The sequence below is a fragment of the Sinocyclocheilus anshuiensis genome, unplaced genomic scaffold (genome assembly GCF_001515605.1).
Source record: "Sinocyclocheilus anshuiensis isolate Anshui unplaced genomic scaffold, SAMN03320099.WGS_v1.1 scaffold166, whole genome shotgun sequence".
Lineage (NCBI taxonomy): Eukaryota > Metazoa > Chordata > Actinopteri > Cypriniformes > Cyprinidae > Sinocyclocheilus > Sinocyclocheilus anshuiensis.
Window position 1 is genome coordinate 580,377 of NW_015546050.1, and position 25,014 is coordinate 605,390.

The 25,014-nt window shown below is 37.8% G+C and overlaps 1 protein-coding gene across 2 annotated transcripts in view; it reads left to right on the forward strand.

Moving 5' to 3' along the window:
- The window catches only part of LOC107699145 (neurexin-1a-like), a 162,232-nt gene that overhangs the window by 90,855 nt on the left and 46,363 nt on the right, over positions 1 to 25,014 (forward strand). Inside the window, exons 13-15 of one of the 2 annotated variants that reach the window (XM_016500329.1) lie at positions 755 to 945; positions 3,044 to 3,217; positions 14,929 to 15,048. In XM_016500329.1, coding sequence (XP_016355815.1) covers positions 755 to 945; positions 3,044 to 3,217; positions 14,929 to 15,048 — 485 coding nt within the window. Of the gene's footprint in view, positions 1 to 754; positions 946 to 3,043; positions 3,218 to 14,928; positions 15,049 to 19,071; positions 19,785 to 25,014 lie in introns of those variants that run through there. The other variant, XM_016500330.1, reaches the window with a different exon arrangement.

Sequence of the window (25,014 nt, forward strand, 5' to 3'; positions counted from 1 at the left end):
CGTATCGTGGCCTCTGTATCGTGATACGTATCGTATCGTGACTTTGCTGGTGATACACAGCCCTAATCATTACAGTCAGATGCTGTTATGATTTATTTATTCATCACCATTCCCTATCAAAATATATTATAATCCTTGCAAATGGAAAAAAATATATTTCTAGGTAAATAAATTAATGTGCACAGACGTGTGTATTATTATTATATGAGAAATATTTAGATTTAAATGTCTAAAACCATCTGTATATTGACAAAGTGTAATCAGTGTATTGTATATATAGAAAAGTAGTCATTTTATTTGTCAGAGGTTTGCAGACACAGACAGTAATGAGCTGACTATAGAAAAATACAAATTTAAAAGCTTATGAAATATAGTTGATATAATAACTGTCACTTCAATTTCAGAAGAATTTAATAAGAAATATTTAAATTCATATTGAGATCTCTCACTTTTCATTGCTCACAATCTTTTGCTTCTTCTAAATCTCTTGAGGAAACATGTCACTTCTTTTTCTGGAGCAAAATGTCTCCACATACACTCTAAAAAATGCTGGGTTAAATATAACCCAGCGCTGGGTTATATTTAACACAGCATTTTTTAGAGTGTAATTAATTCTCTGTCTGAGAAAAACAATTGATATATTAAAGATATCTTATTTGTGATTTTTCTTCCCTATGGGGAACTGAAAGCTAAAATGAATTTAGCTTGCACCTGCTAATTGACTTTAATTTCATTTCATGATGTCTTTGTTTAGCTACCTGCATTACATCTCAGATCTGGGAAATGGTGCTTATCTCATCAAAGGAAATTCAAACAAACCTCTTAATGACAATCAATGGCACAATGTCATCATCTCCAGAGACACACATAACCTGCAGACTGTCAAAATTGACACCAAAATCACCACCCAGACTACCGTGGGTGCCAAACATCTTGACTTAAAAGGTACATTACACATTAATGTTACTTTAACTTGCCAGTAACCCTGCCCTGCTGCCTTTTTTGTGACAAGGGTGATGATTGTATTGTTTTATGAATTACAAATAATTTGGTAACACTAGACTATGGAACACTATTCAGTTATAATTGGTTGCTCATTAGCATGCATATTACTAGCATGTAGACTGTTTATTAGTACTTATAAAACATGTATTAAAGGTGACCTATTATGGCCATTTTTACAAGATGTAAAATAAGTATCTGATGTCCCCAGAGCATGTGAAGTTTTAGCTCAAAATACCCCAAGATAATTTTTTTATAGCTTGTTGAAATTGCCACTTTTAGGGTATGAGCCAAAACGCATAGTTTTTTGTTTGTCCCTTTAAATGCAAATGAGCTGGTGCTCCCGCCTCCCTTTTCAGAAGAGGGCGGAGCCTCAATATCTCATGCTCTGGCATATATACCAATGCTGGTGTTTGTTAATAAACATTCCACTATTAGTACAAGCCTGTTACCTTTACAGAAAACATACTCGGTATAAAAGTCAGTCATCTGATTGTACTGTGCATAATAAATGCGCGTTTATGAATTACACAGACGGGGAGCACCGCGTGATAAAAATAACGACATAGCTGGTCTCATGGTGCCTTCGCTTGCTATCACAAACTTTATAAGTCCCACTTGTGATTATGAGCTCGACAAATTCAAGCGTTCGACTTATTGCTTTCATATGCAATTTTTAATTACCACATTCCTTTTTACAATCATTCTGGTAGCATGTGAAGGCAGCATCTGTGAAAACAGGCAGAGACAATGGTAACTTTAGCTTTAGCTAATTTCAGAAGCAAACTTTGTACAACTCCAGCGCTGAACTGACCCTCGTTTGTGAGGCAGTCCGGCGTAAAATGATTGGCACAAACATATAGGACTTTACTGATTTTTTCCAGGACATTTCCTTAGAAAATAAAACTTAACCACAGTGTCCTTAGCGGCTCAGATGGAGGGAGTCTATGGAGACTCCACTTTAGTGTTTTTTTTTCTGGGACATTTCCTTTGAAAATGAAATGTAACCACTGTGTCCTCAGCGGCTCAGATGGAGGGAGTCTATGGAGACTCCTATATTCATTGGTGCATCCCAATACACAACACAACACTTGTGATGCCTCTTAAGCCCGGGATACACTGCACGATTTTAGCAATCCTATAAGATCATTATTTTATCACTGTGTGACATGGATCGTTTAAACTTGGGTACGACAAGCATGTAGACTGTACGATGATGACACTTATTGAATCGTAGGCTGCGATGGCTGCTACACACGTTAGCGCAACGTCATCAGCATGCGCTAGTGGTAAACAAATACCGGTACATCAAGATGGATCGCGCTAAATCAACAAGAATTTGTTCTTTATGGGTATCCCACATACCAGTATACCTTCTACTTTTTTTGCCTCCATGGCATTGAAATTGTAGCGCCGCTGGTCGCGTGGATCAATACGTCATTTCATGTTGCAATTTCATTGGCTGCTGAGTAGACGCAAGCTGTTGCAACAAACACACTGTGCGTTGATCATGCTGAATTTCTGACACTGTCAGAAAACTATCGTAGGCTATCTTTGGTCACAAAAAAACGCCCGTCTTTGAACCTCTCTCACTGTACGACATAGGACCACCGATTAAGAGCCATGATCACAGAAATAGCCAAGATTGCTTCACGATGGCAATCTTTTGTCTGGGACAGCCAAAAATCGTGCAGTGTATCCCGGGCTTTTGGCGCTGACATTGAAATCTGGAGAAATCTGGAACCACTCGTTTGGAGAGACTGTATGATTTATTGGGATTATATAACAAAAATAAGTGGGTGGATTTTCACCATTATAGGCTAGTTGGTTTCACACACTGCAACCACACAACTGTGTTCAACCACAATGTAAAAGTGATTTTTGCATAATAGGTCACCTTTAATGCCTTATTCTTCATGACAATATTCTAGATCCCTTAACCTTACCAAGGCCAAAACATAACTAGATTTTTTTATATCATTATAAACATTATGCTTTCCTTGCCATTACAAAATAACCCATTTTCTGGCTGTGTTTGCAGGTGATCTTTACATTGGCGGTGTTCCTGAGGAGATATACAAAGAGTTACCCAAGTTAGTTCATGCAAAAGAAGGATTTCAAGGCTGTCTGGCATCTGTGGATCTAAACGGCCGTTTGCCAGACCTGATGTCCGAAGCACTGGTCTGTGTTGGACAGATTGAGAGAGGATGTGAAGGTGACAACATATTTCTTAATGTTTAATAAGCAGAATAATGTAATTATTGATGATACAAGATCTGACCACCCTGTCATGGTTTATTTTGCAACAATGACCAGCTGGCTATAGACATTTTCATACTAAAATAAATTGCTATTTGTGCAAATAGCGTTAGGTGTAAAATAGCAAGTGTAAATAGCAAAATATATATTTTTTTGCAGTTTATCATTAACATTTGCCATGACTGGTTTACTAAGTTTACCTTGGTAATCATTTCACTCTGACTATTGTTGCTTTTGTCCAAAGATTTGTCGTATCTGTCATGCTATTGTGTCTCTTGCAAATGCAGCAGTTTGCTGGAAACACACTTGAATGGATAGCATAATTTCTGCTGTTGCTGCATGAAATCTACTTTTCATACACAGCGTTATACCACAAACAACATAAATATTTCATACTGTTTCCATCACACTCCTGCTTTACATAAATGACACGTTGACCTTTGTCTATGCAACTGCTTTGTCCTCATACAGATATCCTTGTACAGGTGCTGGTGCTTCTCAATTCATTATTGGTGCATCCTCATTTGCTTTCCTTGTGTCCTTTCTTCTCGCTCTTAAGATTCAAGGGCGGCATGTAAGGAAAGCAAACAAGGTGGAGGAATTGAAGAAAAAATGTTTTCAATGAATTGGAATATCCTTTCTCACAAATTGACATTACGCACAAGGATCTGTCCTTATGTTGTTAATTAAGAATTCTGTAAAAATAAATAAATAAAACAAGTGCTTTATTGGTTACAGGGAACCAAATTCAGCACTTTTGGGTTTGAAATAAATTCATTCAAAGTTTACAAAGTTAGTAACATCAAATCTTTGATCAAGTTTTGCTTGAGACAGCAGTCCCATTTTTAAATGTGCTAATGAGGTATATCTCAGAAAACCCCGCCTCTAAATAAAACTGAATTGTGGTTGATTGCTTTTAATGTAAATTAGATGCAGAATAACATGCAGTGTAGACAGAGGTTGCTTCTCAATTCCCTAGTGAAACTGCCTAGTTTCATCTCTCCTCCATCTCAGCCTGTGACCCAGAAACCGATAAAACTTTGCCATGATGAATGACGTACAAGTTGTCTAATTTTACCATGAGAATGAGAGGAGTGAGGGCAGAGGAATAATCCTGAGTAGCTTCAGTGAGGATACACAGGTGCATCCTATATGAAGGACGTCTTTGTAGTGAACAACATATTCTAGGGCATTCAAAAGATAAATCGAGTGTCTCCATGAGAATGGTTGTTGGACTGGTTGGCTGGATATAATCCCTTGACTATTATACTAAGCATTAAATGTAGTGTGCAGTAGCTGGTTGAATGCAGTAGATTACTAGAAGTTAATTAACACCTACTATTTTTTTTCTTAACTCCCAGAGAACTACTAAGACATTATATACAGTACAGTCTCATACTGAATGTGAATAACGCATAGTTAATTAATTCTAAAGTGAAGATAATGGTAACCCACTAGTTTTGGATGGTAATTCCTTCTGAAGGATTTTGTAACACTTGTAACTACATAACTAGTGGAATACCATGATCTTCACTTTAGAATACTGATCCTAATAGGTAGGAATTTCTTTAGAAGAAACTAGTAACACTTGAGTCATTACTGCTGGGGACAGACAAGACTCTAAATGTCCCAGTAGTCTCCAGTTCTTCTCACTGAATCACTTGAGAGAAATAATGTGAAAATAAAATTGAATACAAATAAGTGTGAAGTTCAGAGGAATCCCAGAATATTGGCCACAAGTGTAAGGTCCCAAAAACTACATGTAAAAAGCATTTATCTGGGAGGTATATATATAAAAAAAAAAGTTACTGATTAGCTGAAAGTCAACTACCAAATTCAACTGAGCGCTATTAGTAATTTGTTAATCTCCTGTGAGTCAATAGTAGTTACTGGAATGTTAATGTTGTGTTACTTATTTTTTCATGTGTAGTTATACTTAAGTGTTACTGAAGATGAAACAGATAAGAAGGAAGTTTATCCTGTATGGGTTTGTAAATAAAAATATACAAATGCTGATGTTTCCATCAACTTAATGAAGGTCAAGATACCAAAACAGAAACTATACAATGATGTGCGCTAGACCACAAATTGCTTATAAAGCATAGTTATTCAAGATAAACACGGCTACACAACAAAATATACTGGAAGCAGCATGTATGTAAATAATTTCTCTATAGTCATGAACATTTGAAAATGTAGCTTGAACAAGCATTTTTTCAACTGCTAGATTAAGGCATGCCCAGTTATGATATAAAATCCTAACCTAACCCTCAACTTCTTAAGTGTGCAGTATGCACTCTAAAAGAAAGCCTGTTATCTAACTACTCCCAAATACTTTATATTCAATTGAGTTCCCTCCTGCATGAATGCTAACCATATCTGGGATATAGGAGTTAGTTCTAGAAAAGATCATACATTCTTCTTCTTCTTCTTCTTCTTCTTCTTCTTCTTCTTCTAGCATTAACTACCAACTTAAGTTCATACAATGAAACTTGCAGCTTTTGAAAAGCCATCTAGCTCATCAACAGCCTGACACCCAACCCCATATTACTGATTCTGCCTCACAACAACTCATGGTCACCTGAATCAAACCTGGACAGATCACCAAACGTCACCAAAATACAATGCTGGTTTTTTTTTTTTTTTTTTCTTCTTCTTCTTCTTCTTCTTCTTCTTCTTCTTCTTCTAGCATTAACTACCAACTTAAGTTCATACAATGAAACTTGCAGCTTTTGAAAAGCCATCTAGCTCATCAACAGCCTGACACCCAACCCCATATTACTGATTCTGCCTCACAACAACTCATGGTCACCTGAATCAAACCTGGACAGATCACCAAACGTCACCAAAATACAATGCTGGTTTTTTTTTTTTTTTTGTCCAAGGCATTGATAATATCATTTGATACCAACCATAGACTGTAACAAAAAAGATGGACCACTTCCTTCCACTATAAAAAAGTCAATCCAAAACATCCCAGTATGGCAGCTGTCATCTTGTGCCAATGACGTTATTTGGAGCCTAAGTCTGTGCAGTAGTGATTCATTTTGAGCCTGAGCATGTGCAGTAGTGATTCATTTGGAACCCAAATCTGCGCAGTAGTGATTAATTTGGAACCCAAATCTGTGCAGTAGTGATTCATTTGGAGCCTGAGTCTGTGCAGTAGTGATTCATTTGGAACCAGAGTCTGTGCAGTAGTGATTCATTTGGAACCCAAATCTGCGCAGTAGTGATTCATTTGGAACCCAAATCTGCGCAGTAGTGATGAATTTGGAACCAGAGTCTGTGCAGTAGTGATTCATTTGGAACCCAAATCTGCGCAGTAGTGATTCATTTGGAACCCAAATCTGCGCAGTAGTGATGAATTTGGAACCAGAGTCTGTGCAGTAGTGATTCATTTGGAACCCAAAGGAGTGATTAATTTTGAGCCTGAGCTGGAGCCTGTGCAGTAGTGATTCATTTGGAACCCAAATCTGCACAGTAGTGATTCATTTAGAACCAGAGTCTGTGCAGTAGCGATTAATATGGAACCCAAATCTGCACAGTAGTGATTAATTTGGAGCCTGAGTCTGTGCAATAGTGATTCATTTGGAGCCCAAGTCTGTGCAGTAGTGATGCATTTGGTGCCTGAGTCTGCACAGTAGTGATTCATTTGGAGCCTGAGTCTGTGCAGTAGTGATTGATTTGGAACACGAGTATGCGCAGTAGTGATTCACACTACTTGTCTACAAAGCTTAAATGGCAATGGCACAGTCGTTAACCATTGTGTGTCAGGGGCAGTAACGGAGAGAGAACCCAAATGCAGGTGAAAAATATGGATTTATTTGAAAAAAGCAAACTCAGAAAAACAGCTCAAAATGGTCAAAAAATTTATCCTTTGCCTGGCAACAGTCACAGAATGGCAAGAGAGTCTAGGAGGCAAAACCACATAGGTGCAGGCTGCTGCTGAAGTAAGGACAGGCAGAGGTAACCAGATGAAATCTCCAGGAACAAGCAGATGTATAAGCTTGAAAGGCCAGAGTCAGGTAGGAGGGAGATCCAGATATCAAAGCCAACAGAACCAGGCCTCAGTATCCCAGGCAGGCCAGGAGCACATAGACAGATGAAGCTGCTGAGAGCTCAAGAGCAAACAACAATCTGGCAAAGTACAACACACACACAAGAGGAATAAGTAGGGCAATCAATAAGCAGGATAACGAGCAGTGGCAGGTGAGACAAATTGACTAATAAAGTGAAACGAGAGGGCGGGGCCAAGACATGACAAATGAAGGAACACAAAACAAAACAGAAGCCATGTGCTAGATGCACATGACAACCATAAACACAAACAGACAGACAAAGCCAGGCTGATCAGCCTGGGGTCCTGACATTGTGCTGTACAAAAATTGTAAAATCGTAAAAAATAAGTATCGCTTTTTATTTCTCCTCTTTCCTACTACTTGTTTCCCTTCTGTTTCAGTTTTTTAATTTATTTATTTTATTTATTCAGTCATTTAGCAGACGCTTTTATCCAAAGCGACTTACAAATGAGGACAATAAAAGCAGTCAAAACTAACAAAAGAGCAACAATATATAAGTGCAAATGACAAGTTTCGGTTAGCCTAACGCAGTACACGTAGCAAGGTGTATATATATATATATATATATATATATATATATAGGAATACACCACTCTTGCATTCACCTGCATCTCTCATGGGCACTCGTTCAGTTTTCAGTTTTCAACTCCGTTGAAGTGTAAGTGTGCATTCACTATTTTACAGATGTTACTTTCATTTTATTTAGTTACTGCATGGTAAAATATGTTTGCTATGTGGTAATTGTGTTCTCAAATACATTTATTTTTCCTCATTCTTTCTTGTAGCAATTCCCTCTCAGTCACACACCTGACTGAAAGGCTCATTATGCAGCTCATTATGCAGGCCTTTGTCTTCTCAGGTGTGAATCACATCATTATCCATGACCATTCACGCCCCCTCGCATATTCCTTTTCTACACAAAATGTGTCTTAGAAAATTTAAATCAATATATTGTTTTCTGTGAGTGAGTAAACAAGATGATTTTCACCTCAATCTGAAGCAAAAACTCTAGACTTCAAGATCCAGTTCTCAATAGTCTTGTGAACAAATGTTCTGTATGTGTTTTATGGCCTTATTTCAGTGACTTTAACATTTTAGTTTTTCACTAAGCACGCATAAACATTGTTTTCTCAAAAACACAATCACATACATACATGCTGCCCACATATTATTGTAGCCCAGTTTGTGCTGATTATGGTGCTACTAACTTAGCCATTAGTAAAATGTTTATTAGCAACTGAAAAAAGCACAAATGTCAGGACATGTCAAAACTTCTCCAGGGCCCAAAACACCCTCGGACCCCAGAGGGTTAAGAGTGAGGAGGAAGTGATCCGAGGTGTGCAGTGGAGTAACGAGCACATGATCAGTGGAGCAGTTTCATAATTTGGTGCCAGCTATGGAAAAAGCTTTTCTGGTTACCTTTAACAGTTTCTGATTTGATGAAATCAAACATCTAGCAGATATGTTAACAGTCACAAGTTCAATAAATAACAATAAATAAGAATGTTCCAGCCCATTTAAGACCTTAAAAACTAAGAGTAAAATCTTAAACTCTATTTTAAAACATGCCGGCAGCCACTGCAGAGAGAATAAGATGGGGGTGATGTGCTCAAATTTACGTGTGCCAGTAAGAAGTCTAGCAGCTGCATTTTTGACTATTTGCAAGCGGTTCATATATTGACCAATACCTATATAGACTGAATTGCAGTACTCTAGACGAGAAGATACAAATGCATGTATTACTCTCTCGAACTCAGCAGGAGTTAAAAAGCTTTTAACTTTGGCCAGTAGTCTCAACTGGAAAAAACACAATTTGACTACTGCATTTACCTGCTTATAAAATAACAGGGCAGAGTAAAAAACAACACCTTAGTTTTTAACAGATGATGTTACATAAAATTAAGCCCAAAGGGAGCATATATAAAGAAAACAAAATGGGGGCAAGAATAGATCCTTGAGGAACCCCGCAGGTCAAACGTGCTTTGGAGGATAAACATCCATTTATATAAACAGAAAAAGTTATATTATTCAAATAGGTTTGAATTTGAACCAGTTCAGTGCATGACCTTTAATACCTGCACAAAATTCAAGATGAGAAATAATATGATCATGATCGACTGTATCAAAGGCCGCATTCAAATCCAAAAGCAGAAGTATTAATCAACATATAATAAAATATAATTTGAACTCTTAAAAGAGCAGATTATGTGCTGTGATGTTTCCTAAAACCTGACTGAATGATTTCAAAGACTCCATTTGACTTCTAAAAAAATGTATAATTGGACAGAAACGACCTTCTCACGGGTTTTAGAAATAAAAGGAAGATTAGAAATTGGCCTAAAATTAGAGAGAACTGTCACATCAAGGTTTGATTTTTTCAACAGAGTTTTAATAGTAGCATGCTTTAAATATTCTGGAACAAATCCTACAGAAATACCCTTATTTATTATTGATAGAATACAGGGCCCAATGACATCAAATACCTGAATAAGTAGGCACGCTGGAATAATATCCATTACAGATGTGGTTAGTTTTAACTTCATAAGTTCATGAAGAAAGTCTATAGAGATAGTTTCAACGGCATTAAAATATGAGGTACAGAGAGGAGGGAAGAGAGGAGGGATCATAGTTTATGGGGACAATAAGCTGTCTAATGTCACGTATCTTGTTTGTAAAGTACCTTAAAAAGCATTCACAAGCAGTAGCTGGGTCATCAAACTGCAGATCAAAAGAGGGATTTATAACAGAGGTAATTGTGGAGAACAAAATCTTGGGTCTTTGATAATTTCTAGCTATGATGTCAGAAAAATACTTTGAATTAGCATGCTTCACAGCTCTTTGATAGTTAGTCAAAAAGTCAAAAGAGTCAATAAGACTTTTTAACTCTTTAGCAAGCTGATTTGTATCACAGCAGACATGAATTTTAAATCACCAACAATCAAAAGTCAAGAAAAACTGAGAAACTATTCCACCTAAAAAATTAGCAAACTCGTGTATCAAATCTTTGTTTGGCTGTGGAGGATGGTATACAATAGCAATAGCTAAATTTTGGTCCCTTTTCAGATGAAATAACAGTACCCCAAAACTGGAGAAAGTCTAAGATTTTAAAGTCCGACAAGTGAAGCAGCTTTTAAGAATGCATGCTAAGCCGCCAACTTTCCCAGTTGTTCTTGGGCAGTTTAAAATTGTACAGTTTGAAGGCATAAGTTCAGAGAAAGGACTCACATCCTCAGTTGGCAACCAGGTCTCAGTCACAAATAACAAATCCAGATCTTTGGTTGTAAAAAAATAATGTAAAATAAATGTCTTATTCACCAGCAATCTGGCATTTATCAGAGTCATCTTAAGTGAAGTCAAGTTAAGTCACCTTTATTTGTATAGCGCTTTATACAATACTGGTTGTGTCAAAGCAGCTTTACAGTGTCAAGCAGGAAAATAGTTTGTCAATAATTCAAGAAGACAATAGCAGAATCATGTTTCCAGATAAAGTCAGTTCATTGATGATTCAGTGATGTCATCATCCAGTTTAGCTCTCTTCCAATAGTCTCTGTGCAATCAGTCAAGTGTCCCCAAATAAGCAAGCCAAAGGTGACAGTGGCAAGGAATCAAAACTCCATCGGTGACATAAAAAAGAAACCGGGAGAAACCAGGCTTAGTCGGGGGGCCAGTTCTCCTCTGGCCAGACGAAACCAGCATGGCGTGGTTTAATTCCAGGCTGCATCCCAGGTGCAGAGGACTTGTCTGGATCCTGTGGTCTTGTGCCGATGGTCTTCGAGGTGATGAGGTCTTCGCAGGGATCTGTCTCTGGGGCGCATCTAGTTGACATGGTCTCCGCTGACATTCAGGGCTGTAGAGGTCATCTCTAGGTCTGATCTGGATACAGACTGGATCCGTATGGCTATGGTGACCTTGGAATAAGAATAAAAGAGACTAATATTAGCGTAGATGCCATTCTTCTTACGATGTAGCGAATACATCGGGTGTTATGGGAAGTGTTCCTAAAAGTGTGATCTAATTAATGCAGCCTAACAATCATTTAATGGATTTGAATTGTAGAAATGCGATAGTGTATTAACTTGTACTGACTCTCCAACCGACTGAGCTGCACGATTTAAAGGATGAAGATTTCTGTGATTTATTCCTCCTCGATGAAAGCGAACCAGGGACGACCGACACCATGGAGGGACTTGAAGAATATTCGGTATCACAGGCCGAACATATTGCTGAATAGACTCCAGGAAATCGCCACGAGACGAGGCGACCACTGACTGGCTCATAATCTGTGAAAGCCGTAAACAGACAAACGCGTTAGATGTAATGTTAGCTTAACTGCAATTCCTCCCCGTTTCCTCTCCATCTGCAGCATTTTCTTTGAGGAAAATCCCATGGCGTGCGACGCAAGCAGGTGGGAATAGACACCAGTACATGTGGAGGTGGACGATTAAAATAGGTTCCCCTCTGAGCGGTGTTAGATAAAACTTATAATCCACTCCTTAAATTAAGGAGCAGTTGCCGGTCATACACCATAAGTGTATCTGAGCCAGAAAAGAGCTTAGACAAACAACACACAGAGCAGACGGCCAGCCACACACATCGGCACCATCTCGAACGTTAGGCCTTAAGGTGGTATCAACAATTTCTGAAGGAAATACCAGCTGTTGGCCAATGTCAACCAGCATTTTCCAGTCAAAGTTTTCAGTTCAAAGTTCAGTCTGGTTTCATCTGGCCAGAGGAGAGCTGCCCCCCTGACTGAGCCTGGTTTCTCTCAAGGTTTTTTCTGTCACCGATGGAGTTTTGGTTCCTTGCCACTGTTGCCTTTGGCTTGCTTAGTTGGGGACACTTGACTGATTGCACAGACACTATTGGAAGAGAGCTAAACTGGATGATGACATCACTGAATCATCAATGAACTGACTTTAGCTGGACAAATTACTCTATGTTATTGTCTTCTTGCATTATTGACAAACTATTTTCCTGTTTGACACTGTAAAGCTGCTTTGACACAATCAGTATTGTTTAAAGCGCTACTCAAATAAAGCTGACTTGACTTGACAAAGGCTAAGTAGATCTGGCCTCACTCTGGTGGTGGGGAGATGTTCCTGGTAGTCTTGTCCCACTATATGATCAAAGCAATTGCCTGTACAGGGTTTACTTCTGGTAGAAGAGAATTTGCAGCAGGTTGTTTACTTTCCAGGATGGAGCCAAGGCTCTTAAGAACTTGGTTATGCAGGATGTTCTCACTCCCAACTCGTCACATATTGATGTTTGGTCAGGATCGCTTGACGTCACTTTTAACGCTCAGTGTACCCCTTTAGCGTATCCACTTCATCCATTGCCCCTGCTTGCCAAGGGTGACTGCCTTGGCCCACCAATCAGCGTCTTCCTGACAATGTATTTCCTCCACCACCATCTTCCTTCTATGGCCTTATTCCAGCTGTTACAAGCCCATCCTCCAATTCTTGCTGGAAATGTCCCACAATGTCTGCACATTTCAGCACTGCCATTTCCCCCTATACTGCTCTGGCTGGTCCCAGTTGCATCCAGTTGAATCTCAGGATTCCTTCAATGTCATCTCTAACATACTTTTGCACACTTGGATTCCTTGAGAGATTTGCTTGATTCAAAAATCTTGGCAGGAGAATTAAGTTTAGATATGGGTTGAAAATTATTTAAATCCAAAGGGCCCCCACCTTTCAGTACAGTGAGAAAATTAGCTGTTTTCCAGAATTTAGGAATGGTATTAGTTTGGAGACTCAGATTTTTTTTCTCTGCAATAAAATAAGCAACATGCTTTAGAAGATACAAAGGGTTCCCTGGATAAGTAGGTACCTTATAAGGAAATTGTAAAGTTATAAAATTAGAGCTTGCGGACCCTGCTACATATGTATTAAGTAAAGACCCTGCTGATATAAAAGGCTAACTGAAACATTTATTATTGCAAAATTATTTAAAACTCTTGTCAACATCTCTATTATACAGTTCAGGTAAAAGTGCTAGTTTATTAGATCTTTTACAGTTTTTTTTTTTTTTTTTAACATAAATTTTGAATTTTACATTTCTTACACAGGCAATGGCACAATGATCACTATCATCATCACAGGATCCTGCAGTCTGTGTATATCTGTGGGGTGCATTTGTAAGAACGAGTTCCAGTAATGTTGATTTATTTAGATGTTTTAGTAGGGGTGTTAATAAATTGCATGAGGTTTAAATAATCAAACAGTTTCCTAATTGAAAAGCAATCCCAATTAAAATTGCCCTTAAAAATTAAATTCAAGGCATTGATGTTTGCCTACAAAACAACCACTGGCTCCGCACCTTTTTACCTAAATTCACTACTTATGTGCCCTCCAGAAGCTTGCATTCTGCAAATGAACGGTGCATTATAGTGCCGTGCTAAATGATTAAATGTAAATGTAAATATGAATTCCGATTCACTTACAATGTGTAAAGCATCCAAAAGAGAGGAAAAGGCTTATGTTGCAGCTGATGGTATAACAGCCAACAACAGTGAAGTGAATCGCTTATATTATTATTATACACATTCAACGTAACAGCAAGCAGCTCAAACTGGCTTTAACTGCAGATCATGACATAGAGCTACAAAATTTGGATTTAATATACATTTTAACTCCACCACTTTTACCAAGTTTTTGATAAAACCATAATATCCGCTGTGACAATCTAAAGCTTTACAATGTCCATTTTAGGGAAAAGCCTTATATCATTAAAATGCACAAGGCCGGATCTATTTTTCAAGTCTGCAGATATAAGTATATTTTGTTCCAGGTTTTGGCTGCACATTAACAACGGCAACAGCAACATAGCTTTAATTTTCCCTAAAATTGCATTGGAAAAACAATTACTGGTATAATCATGATTAGCAGATAGTTTGCATTAAAATTTTCTCACTTTTGCTCTATGTTAGACATACAGTTCATTCCTATTGTGTTGTCCCTCTTCTGTACATTTTTACACTTAATTAAATCAAATTTTTTACATTTACGTCATATTCTCTTTGTTTTTGTTTTTTTTTATTAAATAAAAACGAGGGCTGTCAAAGATAACCCTTGGAAATATATAATTTAAAAAGATAGATGCATTAAGTCTGTTGTTAATTAAATCATTATAAGTATAAGACTAGACCAAAGGGTCATGATTCCAGATGTCATGCACCAAATGCAAAAAAATAAAATAAAAAAATAATTAAATGTAGCACCTGTCATAATCTTTGTCGTTGTCATGACAATCAACATGTCAGCTATGCACAGAAATTAACAATCAAACTTGAGTTTGTGTGATACATTGATTGCATTTATTTATTTATTTTTATAATTAATTCATTATTTTATTTATTTATTTATTTTATCTGAGTAAACTTTTACGTGCTGTATATGTGTTTCATTGGCTCATAGGCTTGTGAGGAGTCCTTGTGGTGTGAGTGTCCCCTACATGAATGAGTGCAATAATAACGCAGTGTTACTGTAGTAAAACATATGACAGTGTGTACTGTAGGTATAACTCAGCTCTCGTGCCTGATGTCTTTGTGTCTCTCTCTCTAATGCTCATGATAATGCTGTTTCTGCAGGGCCCAGCACTACCTGTCAGGAAGATTCGTGTGCCAATCAGGGGGTTTGTATTCAGCAGTGGGAAGGCTTCACTTGCGACTGCAGCATGACCACATATGGAGGACCTTTGTGTAATGATGGTAAGTGAGAATTTTTGCATCCTGTTTTAAAAAGGGCAACAGAAGCCTGGTTGATATGTGGTGTTGTAAAACTAGCAGTTTAGCAGGGTAATAATGATGAGGTGACCATCTCTTTGCTGTTAATATATTAAGATGTGTGTAGGCCCTATTCACTGTTTGTCATCTGTGGGTAAAGTGCGCTGAGCTTGTCATATGATGTTTGTCGGGTTGTGTGTGTGTTTTTGTGCATGTAATCTTTATTTGTAATAGGTGTGTGCTGTGCGATGGTAGGTGATGTGTTTTGGCGTGTGGAAGTGACTGGTGCTGTCCTAAACATTCATGATCTGATCTGTAATGTTTTAGGATTATTAAATATAAATAATTGGAAGCTTATTTTTGTGTTTCTTGTATTCTCTAGACCAGTTTTGATCTGATCTGTTGCATCTCATTTCAGCCAATGTACTGTACCTATTTTGAGCATAATTTTGAACTTTGGTATATTACCATTCCTGTCTTTACCATTGCTGATTTATTAATATTATTATTATTTCATATATGCAATGTTTTTTTGGTTTTTTTTGCATGTTTAATACTTTCTTTCTGGTATATTTCTTCCTATTCCCTAGTATACCAAATATTGTTTGCAAGTGATCATTTAGATTTAAAAACTCTGAGAGTCTTTTCTTGGCGAGGAAAATGTTTAGATTTAATACAGTAAATTCACTGTCCTAGATGGATTTTCTGCTGGTCTCAATGTGCTGCAAGTTCTGTCACCACTTGAGGGCACTCATGTGACGCACACACAACACTTCCTGATAAACTAACAGCCTGTCTTTCTGCAGCCTTCATGGAGTTGCTCTCTTGTTTTGTGTTTCAGGTCTACTTTAGTTAATGACATTAAACTCACTTAGTTAATTACTCAAGATAAAACACCTTCTTGAAAGTATGGTGTATTGATGCTGCATGGGCAGACGTATGAAACGACTGAATAACCAGGTATAATTAGACAAATGTAAGAGCAAAGGTAAATAAACGGATTGATTACATGAGTTTTTAAAGCTAATAGTGGTGGTAAAGCCCTGTGCTGATGGAAATGAAGAATGCACTTTACATCATTTGCCTTCCTGTGTTTGTTGGGCCACATCTGATTGGGCCACTGTTGATCACATCTCTCATTTTTATTGTATTATGTGTCACTTGCAGGGAATAAGTATAAGACGGGGAGCCCCCGGACAGAAAAGAGGAATATTTTTATTTATTTATTTTTATTTTGAAGGTTTTATTTTTGCCATTGTTCATCTTTATTTGGATAATGCTATATGAGAGCAGACATGAAGCAATGTGGGATGGAGAGAGAGTGGAATGGGACAAGACCACACACCGGAACTTAAACTCAGGTCACCAAGAGAGCAACCATGCTATGGATCGGAGCGTTGCCCTGAGGCTGTCAGCTCTGAAGTTATGATGTCATTTATATCAAATACCCAATAGTGTCAGTTGAGCTGGAAAATGGTTTTAAATGTCATAAATGTCGACATGAAAATGTGGGAAATGAGGATCTGCTCTGATCATCTGCCTTTGTCTGTGACCACATGTCAAGCCCCAGCTGGCCCTCTTTGGACCAAGGTAATTCCCTGAGGAGGCTAAATCAAGCCCCACAGTGGAAACGCGGCTAATCGGCGGTAGATCCAGATCACTTTTATTAGTTATGAACAGTACTGGAGGATGTGTGATCAGAGAAGAGGAAATCATGTTCATCATGCTTCAGATTCAGGGAGGGTGAGAGTTTCTTACAGAATCCCTCACACTAGCTAAAAAAAATAAAAAATAAATCTGTTTACAGTTTGATTGCTCAATCGGACTGAAAGCTGAAAAGCCATAAATTAAACACCTCAGTCAGTCTCATCTGAGCTCAGTTTGAATAAAATTACTATCCGATTAAATCTTAAATAACTGTAATCAGGTTAAAAGGAAAATTTTAGCCATGTAAACTGTTGAATCGGACTACTTTCTCAATCAGATTCAAAAATGCATTGCACGCATGCATAGTGTCATGTTTATGTCTTATGAATGTGTGAATATATATGTACACTGTAAATGGAACCACACATATGGTATACAATATTTGTAAAAATGAATCTGGTTCTGAATACAAACAATTTCTCAATTCCCAGCCCACTAAATGAGTTCTTCCCCTTGCTGCACAACGCAATTACATTCAGGACACCAGTTTGTAAAAATAAATCAATAAATCAATAAATTCATGAATACATAGTAGGGCTGGGTTTTGACACAAATTTCACGATTCGATTCGATTCTCATTCACAAGCTTGCGATTCGATTCAATATTGATTATTTTGGATATATATCAGGTACTGTACATGCCAAATTTTATTTTTTTATTTTTTTTTCAAGGAAAAAAAATCTCAACTAATGCTGTAAAATATACATGAGAGTCAGTTGGTACTACATTACTATAATATTGAAGGTTAAAATTGACTGATTTGTTAAAATTACACTTAATGAAGTTTTTTAAATAATAAAGTTACAATTACATAATAATATTTCTACTTCAATTCGGTTTTTTTTATATAAACAATGAAACTTAATGGATTTATTCAAACAAATTAAACATTGAAGAACAGTGAAGAACAGTAAACTGTATAATGAATATGTTATATGGTGCATATTTTTAGCAAAATGCTCTTCTCTACAGTTTATTTTTCTGGCTGACTATCGAGTTTATGGTCACCAAATATGCTTGGTAAATCTGATGTTACATGAATTGTTTATAAGCTAATATGTTTTTCTGAGGTAAATGTGACGTTACGTGACATTGTTTACAAGCCGTTATATTGACGTCTTCGCACGGAGGAAACACTGATTGAGAGATTACATGAGACAGGATATGGATTGTAAAGTTGTACTCTTTCTTTTAACTTACCTTCGGATGTTTAGTCATGTTTATTTTGTGCTGAAACTGGTATTAATGTGGAGGAGATGATCAGTTCTACCGCGTCTGTTGAACTGAGGCGCTACAGCGATCTGTCACTCCACATTAAACAGCACCAAAACGGCATTTATTGTTTGAATACTGCAATACAATGGACAGAATTTGAAATCTGAGACTTTGTTTCATATTAAAAGTACCAAAGCACAATGCTTATTGCGATATCCATTAACTGAAAACAGGCTAGACTAATCGATTCTTGGGATTTAAGAATTGATATCGTTCCATAAAAATGAGAATCGATTAATATTGAGATATCAATATTTTTTTACCCAGCCCTAATACATAGTAACTGCAACTGTGAGCTTTGCTTTCATCAGCAGCGGTCACATCTGCAAAGGGCGACATTCTTGCACACAAACACACATTTATCAGCCCTTTTCTTTGTGTGTGCTTCTTTTTCCTGGTGGGTGAATGAGCAACTTCTTCCCAAAGGACGACACTCGAGGGCCAAGTCTGCCTGACTGCTTCGCCTGCACAGACGGCTCTTTATGTGCAGTGCAGATGCAGTGTGCTCGCTGCTACTGACGTCACCTGGTGTTGGGCAGCAGATGGAGCATCTGGAGAGACAGTTGACGTATGGCACAAAGTCTCTTTCAAGTTGAAGTGAGCAAGAAGTGTCTCCAAAGAAAATTCTTGCTCTATTTTCTGGAAGACAGAGCAAATCAAGACTCAGAGAGATAAAATAGCTTTAATTGGAAGTACCAGAGGAAAGTGAGATATTTATGGTTTTAATATGATTTTTTTTTTTTACAACAGAGTGATGGGAATATAGCCTACAGAAAACAACAAAGCACACATCCCAGTTTCTCCATCTATGCAGTGTTGGCTGTGTTTTGGCTGAACATTTGCATAGCGGTGCTCTCACGCCCTGAATCCACCGCTAGCACTCCCCCTCCCTCCCTCTCTTTTCTTCTCTTCTCTTTTTTCCTTCGACCGCTTACTCTCTCTCTCGGACAGCCTCCAGAGCTGCTCTGTGCTCTGTCTTGTGGCTGGAAACGCAGCTTGCGCAGGTGTGTGGGGAGATCTGGATGGATTTCTTGGGATTTATTCTCTTAAAATACAGACTGAATACAATATTCAGCCGAAAAACAGCAGAAATTCTGATTTCAGAGTTCGAATTCAGAAAATGCCTGATTTCTTGCATGTGCTGATACCTCAGGAGATCCATTCCAGTGTTTTTGCCGGATGTTTCAGTCATTGTCATGATTTCGGGCTACTGGGAGTAATGGTGAAGTAACTGGGTTTGGGAATTTGCTTATTATTATTTTATGGTCCATAAATGAAAATACTCTTTCCTGCTTTATCAAACGTTGGATTTTATCTTAAACTGCTTGGATTTAAGATTAAACCACTGAGGACAAACAGACAAGGACTGGGTGCTTTCTCCTGGCTTGTTGATTTCTGGATTTTGAGTGCTTCTTCTTTAAGAAGGTGTGTGTAAGTGAGCAGAATGGGCAGACAGGTGTGCTGAAGCATCCGTGTGTCTTGGCATTCTCTCGCTCTGGGAAGATGTTGGGCGGCTGGAGGCTGGCGGCCTGGCAGTCCTGTTCTGAGACCCTTATCCGGAGTCTGGCCTCAGCTGCCTGCCTCACCCTGTACCTCACAGCTCTCTCACTGGGCATCACGGCCGGATCGGAGTCCCTTGTGAGGACACGCCAAACACACATCACCCATGGAGTCAAGAACCACCACACTGTGCCTATCACTATTAACAGATCACCTGGGTCTCTGCGAGCAGGACATGGTGGGTAGCAGCATAGCGTTTCGGAGCACAAACACACAATACATTTAAACATGCAGAGTAAACAATGCAGCGAGATGAAACTCAAATTCATAGAAGGGCATTTACAATGCTATATTTGTTTCTCATTCAGCATCTCACATCCTAGATCTTACTAAGATTAGTCTCATCTCTCAGTATCTGCATCGGCATATTTCTCTCTGGATCAGATTATAACACATCCATAGAGTCACACAATGCAACCCAGGCTTAGATGGAAGTGAGTTATATGAGCATTTTGATGTTTTGACTTCTCTTACAGTGTCACCAAAAATAATTTGAACACTCTTTCTGTGCCATTATATACCAAAATATCTAACTTTGGGTCATCTGCAAACAAATGATTCTGAGCTATGCTTGCATTTACTTAAAACCAAGTGGTGTCAAAGGGATTTTTGGCAGACATTTGAAGTCCATTTATTCAGTTCACACAGATTCCCTAGTAACTGTAGTTCATTATATTAATTAAGATACATGGAGGATGAGTGCAGAAGAAGTGTTTCAGTATGTGTGTGACATTAGTTTTGAGATGTCTGCTGGGATGATCTTTTCATGCATTATAAATCCAATTTATGATATGACTGTGACTGTCAGAATACGTGTGTGTGTGTCCTAAATTCACCTGTATACACAGACTGATACAGGCACACATACATTATAAAAATACACTCATCTCTGAGTGACATGTTGTGATGGGGTGTCAGGTGGATTAGACATGCTGTAAGCTGATTGGACAGTGTGTTTTTACAGTCCTGCTGAAATGGCAAAACAACCAATTAGGCAGTGGAGGCTGGTGGAAATTTTTCTAGGTAGGGCTGTGCCACATCCAACAATTTTAGCAAACATCCCAATATGATTGAATGCTAAACAGTTAAAGAAAAAGTTTAAGAAAAATGTTAACATAAGGAAAACCTTGAAACATGTTTTATTTGAAGATAATTGTTTTACCAAATTCAGGATTAGGTGGAGGATGGTAAATTTAAAATATTTTCATTTCATTTTCATAATTAATAATTTATGTATACAGTGCAACAGCAAAAACTGTGAGGAAAATAAATAAATGACACATTTGTTTTGAGCTTTTTTATATATAAACTACATGTCAAGCTGCAATACCAAACAGGACCACCTGGGGATGCTGAAAGGTCACTATACCAGCCGCCTTAGCCACCTTTCTTCGTTCTAAAAAATAAATTCCGTAAACACAGCGTTGTCTCAAGAAATATTTGCGTACACACGAAACCACTTAAACAGACTCAAAAAGATGTAGTATAAATGCCAGACCAGTATGTGGCGCTGTAATTCTGCCACAGAGATACACTAAAAACAGAGAAGAAGACATGGAGCATGCTCATAAACCTTGTGTGCAGTATTCAAACTTTTTTGCTTTAGTAATTTTAGATTTTTCTTTAGTAAAGCTAATAGGCTGAGTAGCTTCTGCAGCACGAACACAAGCATGTAGTCCGCCATTGTTGTTGTAGTTGCTGTTCCGTGACGTAGAGGTGTCTGACTAGGGTCGAGACTTGGGGTGATGACATCATCGTTTCACGAAATATACGGATTGGCTTTTCATTTCAGATTTATCCACTCTGGGACCCAGTTTCAAAAAATAGAGGTTTCAGGCTCCCAAAACAGCGGATCCGTCTGGACGAAACGCCGATACGATACTAAATTTTTACGTATACAGCTAAACATGTCTCCGTGTGGATGGGCTTTTAACCACAGCATACAGATACAGATCCATTCAGAATTATTAAACACAGCAAAACACAACAAATGTAAAAAGATTTGAGATCATCAGTAAACAGTTCCACTGTCAGAGCGAGTGTTTGTGTCTGTGTTTGCAGTGCCAGATGCCCATATGTACATAAACACCACTGACCATCTCAAACTTTTATATAAAACACTCACCAGACATGCGACCATACTGAAATGTGTATTAGTCCACAGAAAGCGCACATACACGGTTTGTTTCTCATTAATATTAACAGACTCGCGCATGCCTAATGTATGATCCCGTATGCAGTTGTAATTGTCTTTACCTTGATTATAGTTGTCATCCATCCAAACTTTACTAGTGAGAAACTGGCTTGCTTTATTCAGCCCCTACAGTCCAGTCCTGACTTTAGCAGTGGCTCGTCTGGGGCGACAGAGAAAGTGCCTATTTTGGAGGATGCTGATTGGCTCAATTTAATGAACATGTTCACAGCAATTGGCTAAACTGCTACATAAACCCGTCTCCAGTAGGCGATTTCTCGATGCCCCAGAGCTGAACTTGAGACATGCTGACAGGCAGAGGGGCGCATAGGAAAAGCATATATTAAGTGAGGGGGATGGCAGGTTTTTTTTTTTTTTTTTTTTTTTATTGACAGGCTTTATTTTTTCTTATCTCTTACTTTTAATTAGCTAAGAAATCAAATGCACTGATGAAAACAATTTGTACTCTGTAATATTTTTTTTCTATATTTTCCTAATGGCAATTTTATGATTTGTTTATATACTACACTTTTTTATCACAGAATAAGGCAGAAAACATATTTTATAGTTTCTATAGGCTACTGTACTAAATGCTATGTCAGTTAGCACTGCATCTTTCAGATAGCCCACTTTATTTATTACCAAGAGACGACTTGAAAAACACACATAAACCATATATTGTCACAATCGTGCATGTCATGTCTTTTTTATTCACGCTTAGCTACAGTGATAGCTGGATGCCTTTGTCCACATTAGGGATTTCCTGGCACGTCAAGTTATTACTTATATGAGTCCGTTTTGGAGTTTCTGCAAGAGAGCGCCCTCAGGCTTCGAGTATGATTGAAACATCCGCTGCAGGATATGATTATTCATTTAATGAGGTTTGGGCCATACAAATTACGGTAATTTAATCTAACAAAATGGGAGGGGGGTGGGTGATGAGTGTGAAATATGGGAGACTCCTGTAAAAACGGGAGTGTTGGCAGGTATGCCCGATATACATATACACAGAATTGCAGTATTTCAAAATATCTGTCTTGGTTAGTATTCATGCAAACATAATCTGTTATGACTTAAGTGAACGTTTGGTTAACTATTGGGGAAAAACATCTGATGTGTAACATTATATTAGATCTGTGAATTACAGTAGGTCTAAATATATAGGCCGTCTCTATTTGTTTAAGAAAAGAGTGGAGGAACAGATGCAACGTTGATAGGTAATTTTGCTTTGGAACCTTCAGAAAACTTTAACTCGATTATTCTCAAAATTGACTTTGCTGACTCTATCGACTTCAAACAGGTGTAGCTCAGTCATTTTTATGGTCGATTCCAACAAATCATTTTTTAAATTTTTTTTATGGAGATTGTGAAAATAAAAAGAATTCATTGCAACTCATTTTGCCAGCACAGGTCACAATTTATGACAATAATAATTATTATTATTTTGTGAGGGTGGCTCGGGGGTGGGGAGGTACCCTAGCGCCCTCTATTGACCAGCCACTAACGCAATTAGGTCACTCTACTGGAGTCTGTTTCACATAATGGTTTTTATACCGAGCTAATGATATTAAACATAACCCTCATAGAAAAAACTGGAACCATGTCCTTTTGAATTTCTCTTGGGGGGGGTAACTAGTATATTGTTTTTTTTTTGTTTTTTTTAAAGTAATTTTGTTACAGTGACACAGGACAGATACACAGTTTTCTTTCCAAAAGCATAGACTTGCTTCTAGTATAATCAAAATAGCGCATCACAGAAGGAGTTAGAGTTAATAAGTTAATGAGTCCAGAATGAGTTAATGAGTCCAAACAACACACAACAGTAACAAAAAAAAAGACAATTAAATTGCTACTTTTATGTTCAGTGAAGCTGAATGTGGTGGTTTTTGTGCTGTGGATATAGAACAGTGTAAACATTCAGTCCAACAGCCCAAAGCTTCACTACCCAGTGACAGGAACACATCATGAGCATCTTTATATATCTCATTAATTGGTTGGTTAAGTGATCACCAATAATACATTCTGTGCTGTTAATGCACTGAAACTATAGTAAGAGCATAAAAAAATTAAAATTTAAAGGCTTTGTGTTGTGTCATTATACAAATCAAGTACTTTTTCTGTTGGGCTAATTTGGCTCAGCAGAGCAACAATCATTAATAAAAAATAAATAAATAATAAATAAATAAATAATAATTATAGACCTTTTCAAGGAAGAAACCAATAACAAAAGAATTACAACTCCACTGTGCATGTCTGGTCCTGAAGCACTTCTGATTATTATATCATCCCAGAACCGTCAAAACAAATTGAGTAGTGCATACTTTTTGAGTCTAACTACAAACAAATAAGTGAACAAGGAAGCATCATAACTGGATCTTTAAATAAGGCAACAACATTCTCCAAGGGCATTAAATGTTTGCCAGAAAGCAGATGTGTACCATTATCTTGTAGACATTGAGCTCATCATTTCTGCTACAGGTCACTATTAGGCGCAACCTGCTGTTGTTTTGAATATGATTGACAATTCAGTGGAATTGTTCCAGGAACAAAGATGCCACTGTCTGTGCTGGGAAGTTGTGATTTATGGAAGAAGAAAAGCGATGTGACTGAAGCAGAATAACATCAGAGGATATGCTTTGGTGAAGACGTTACTGATTCTGTTCTGTTCTGATTCTGTTTCTTAAGGAAGTTGAGCTGGTTATCATTGTCAGCGATGTTTTTGCTGCTGTGCTGAGCAGTAGTGATTTGCTCCACATTTTTTGTTTTCATTTGAACTATATTTGCTGATGCTCCATCCTTTCGGGAACACACTGTTTGCGTTACATTGTGACATGCATGAAACAACTGGTGCTGAAATGTGCCACTCAAATGGTTAAGGTACGACTGAAATCATCAGGTACATTGTCAAAAATAAACTCATCACGTGTTTCTAATGCTTGGCTCCTTCAGAAGGAAATGCAGAATGACAGGTGCTGAAACACAGCTAGAAACAGGGTTACAAGCTATTGAATAAGCTAATAAATCCTCAGTGAGACAGCCTTATCCATTGGAAAAAAAGCAAAAAAAATTTTTACAAAATAAATGGTGGAAAAGACCTGTAAGAAGTAGTCAGCAGTGTAACTGATTTTTTTTTTCTGCTGATGCACAATCCGGCACCTTGTAGCTGTGTAACGGTGCGTGAGGAAGCCACGCTCTAATCCACATTAATAGGATTGTG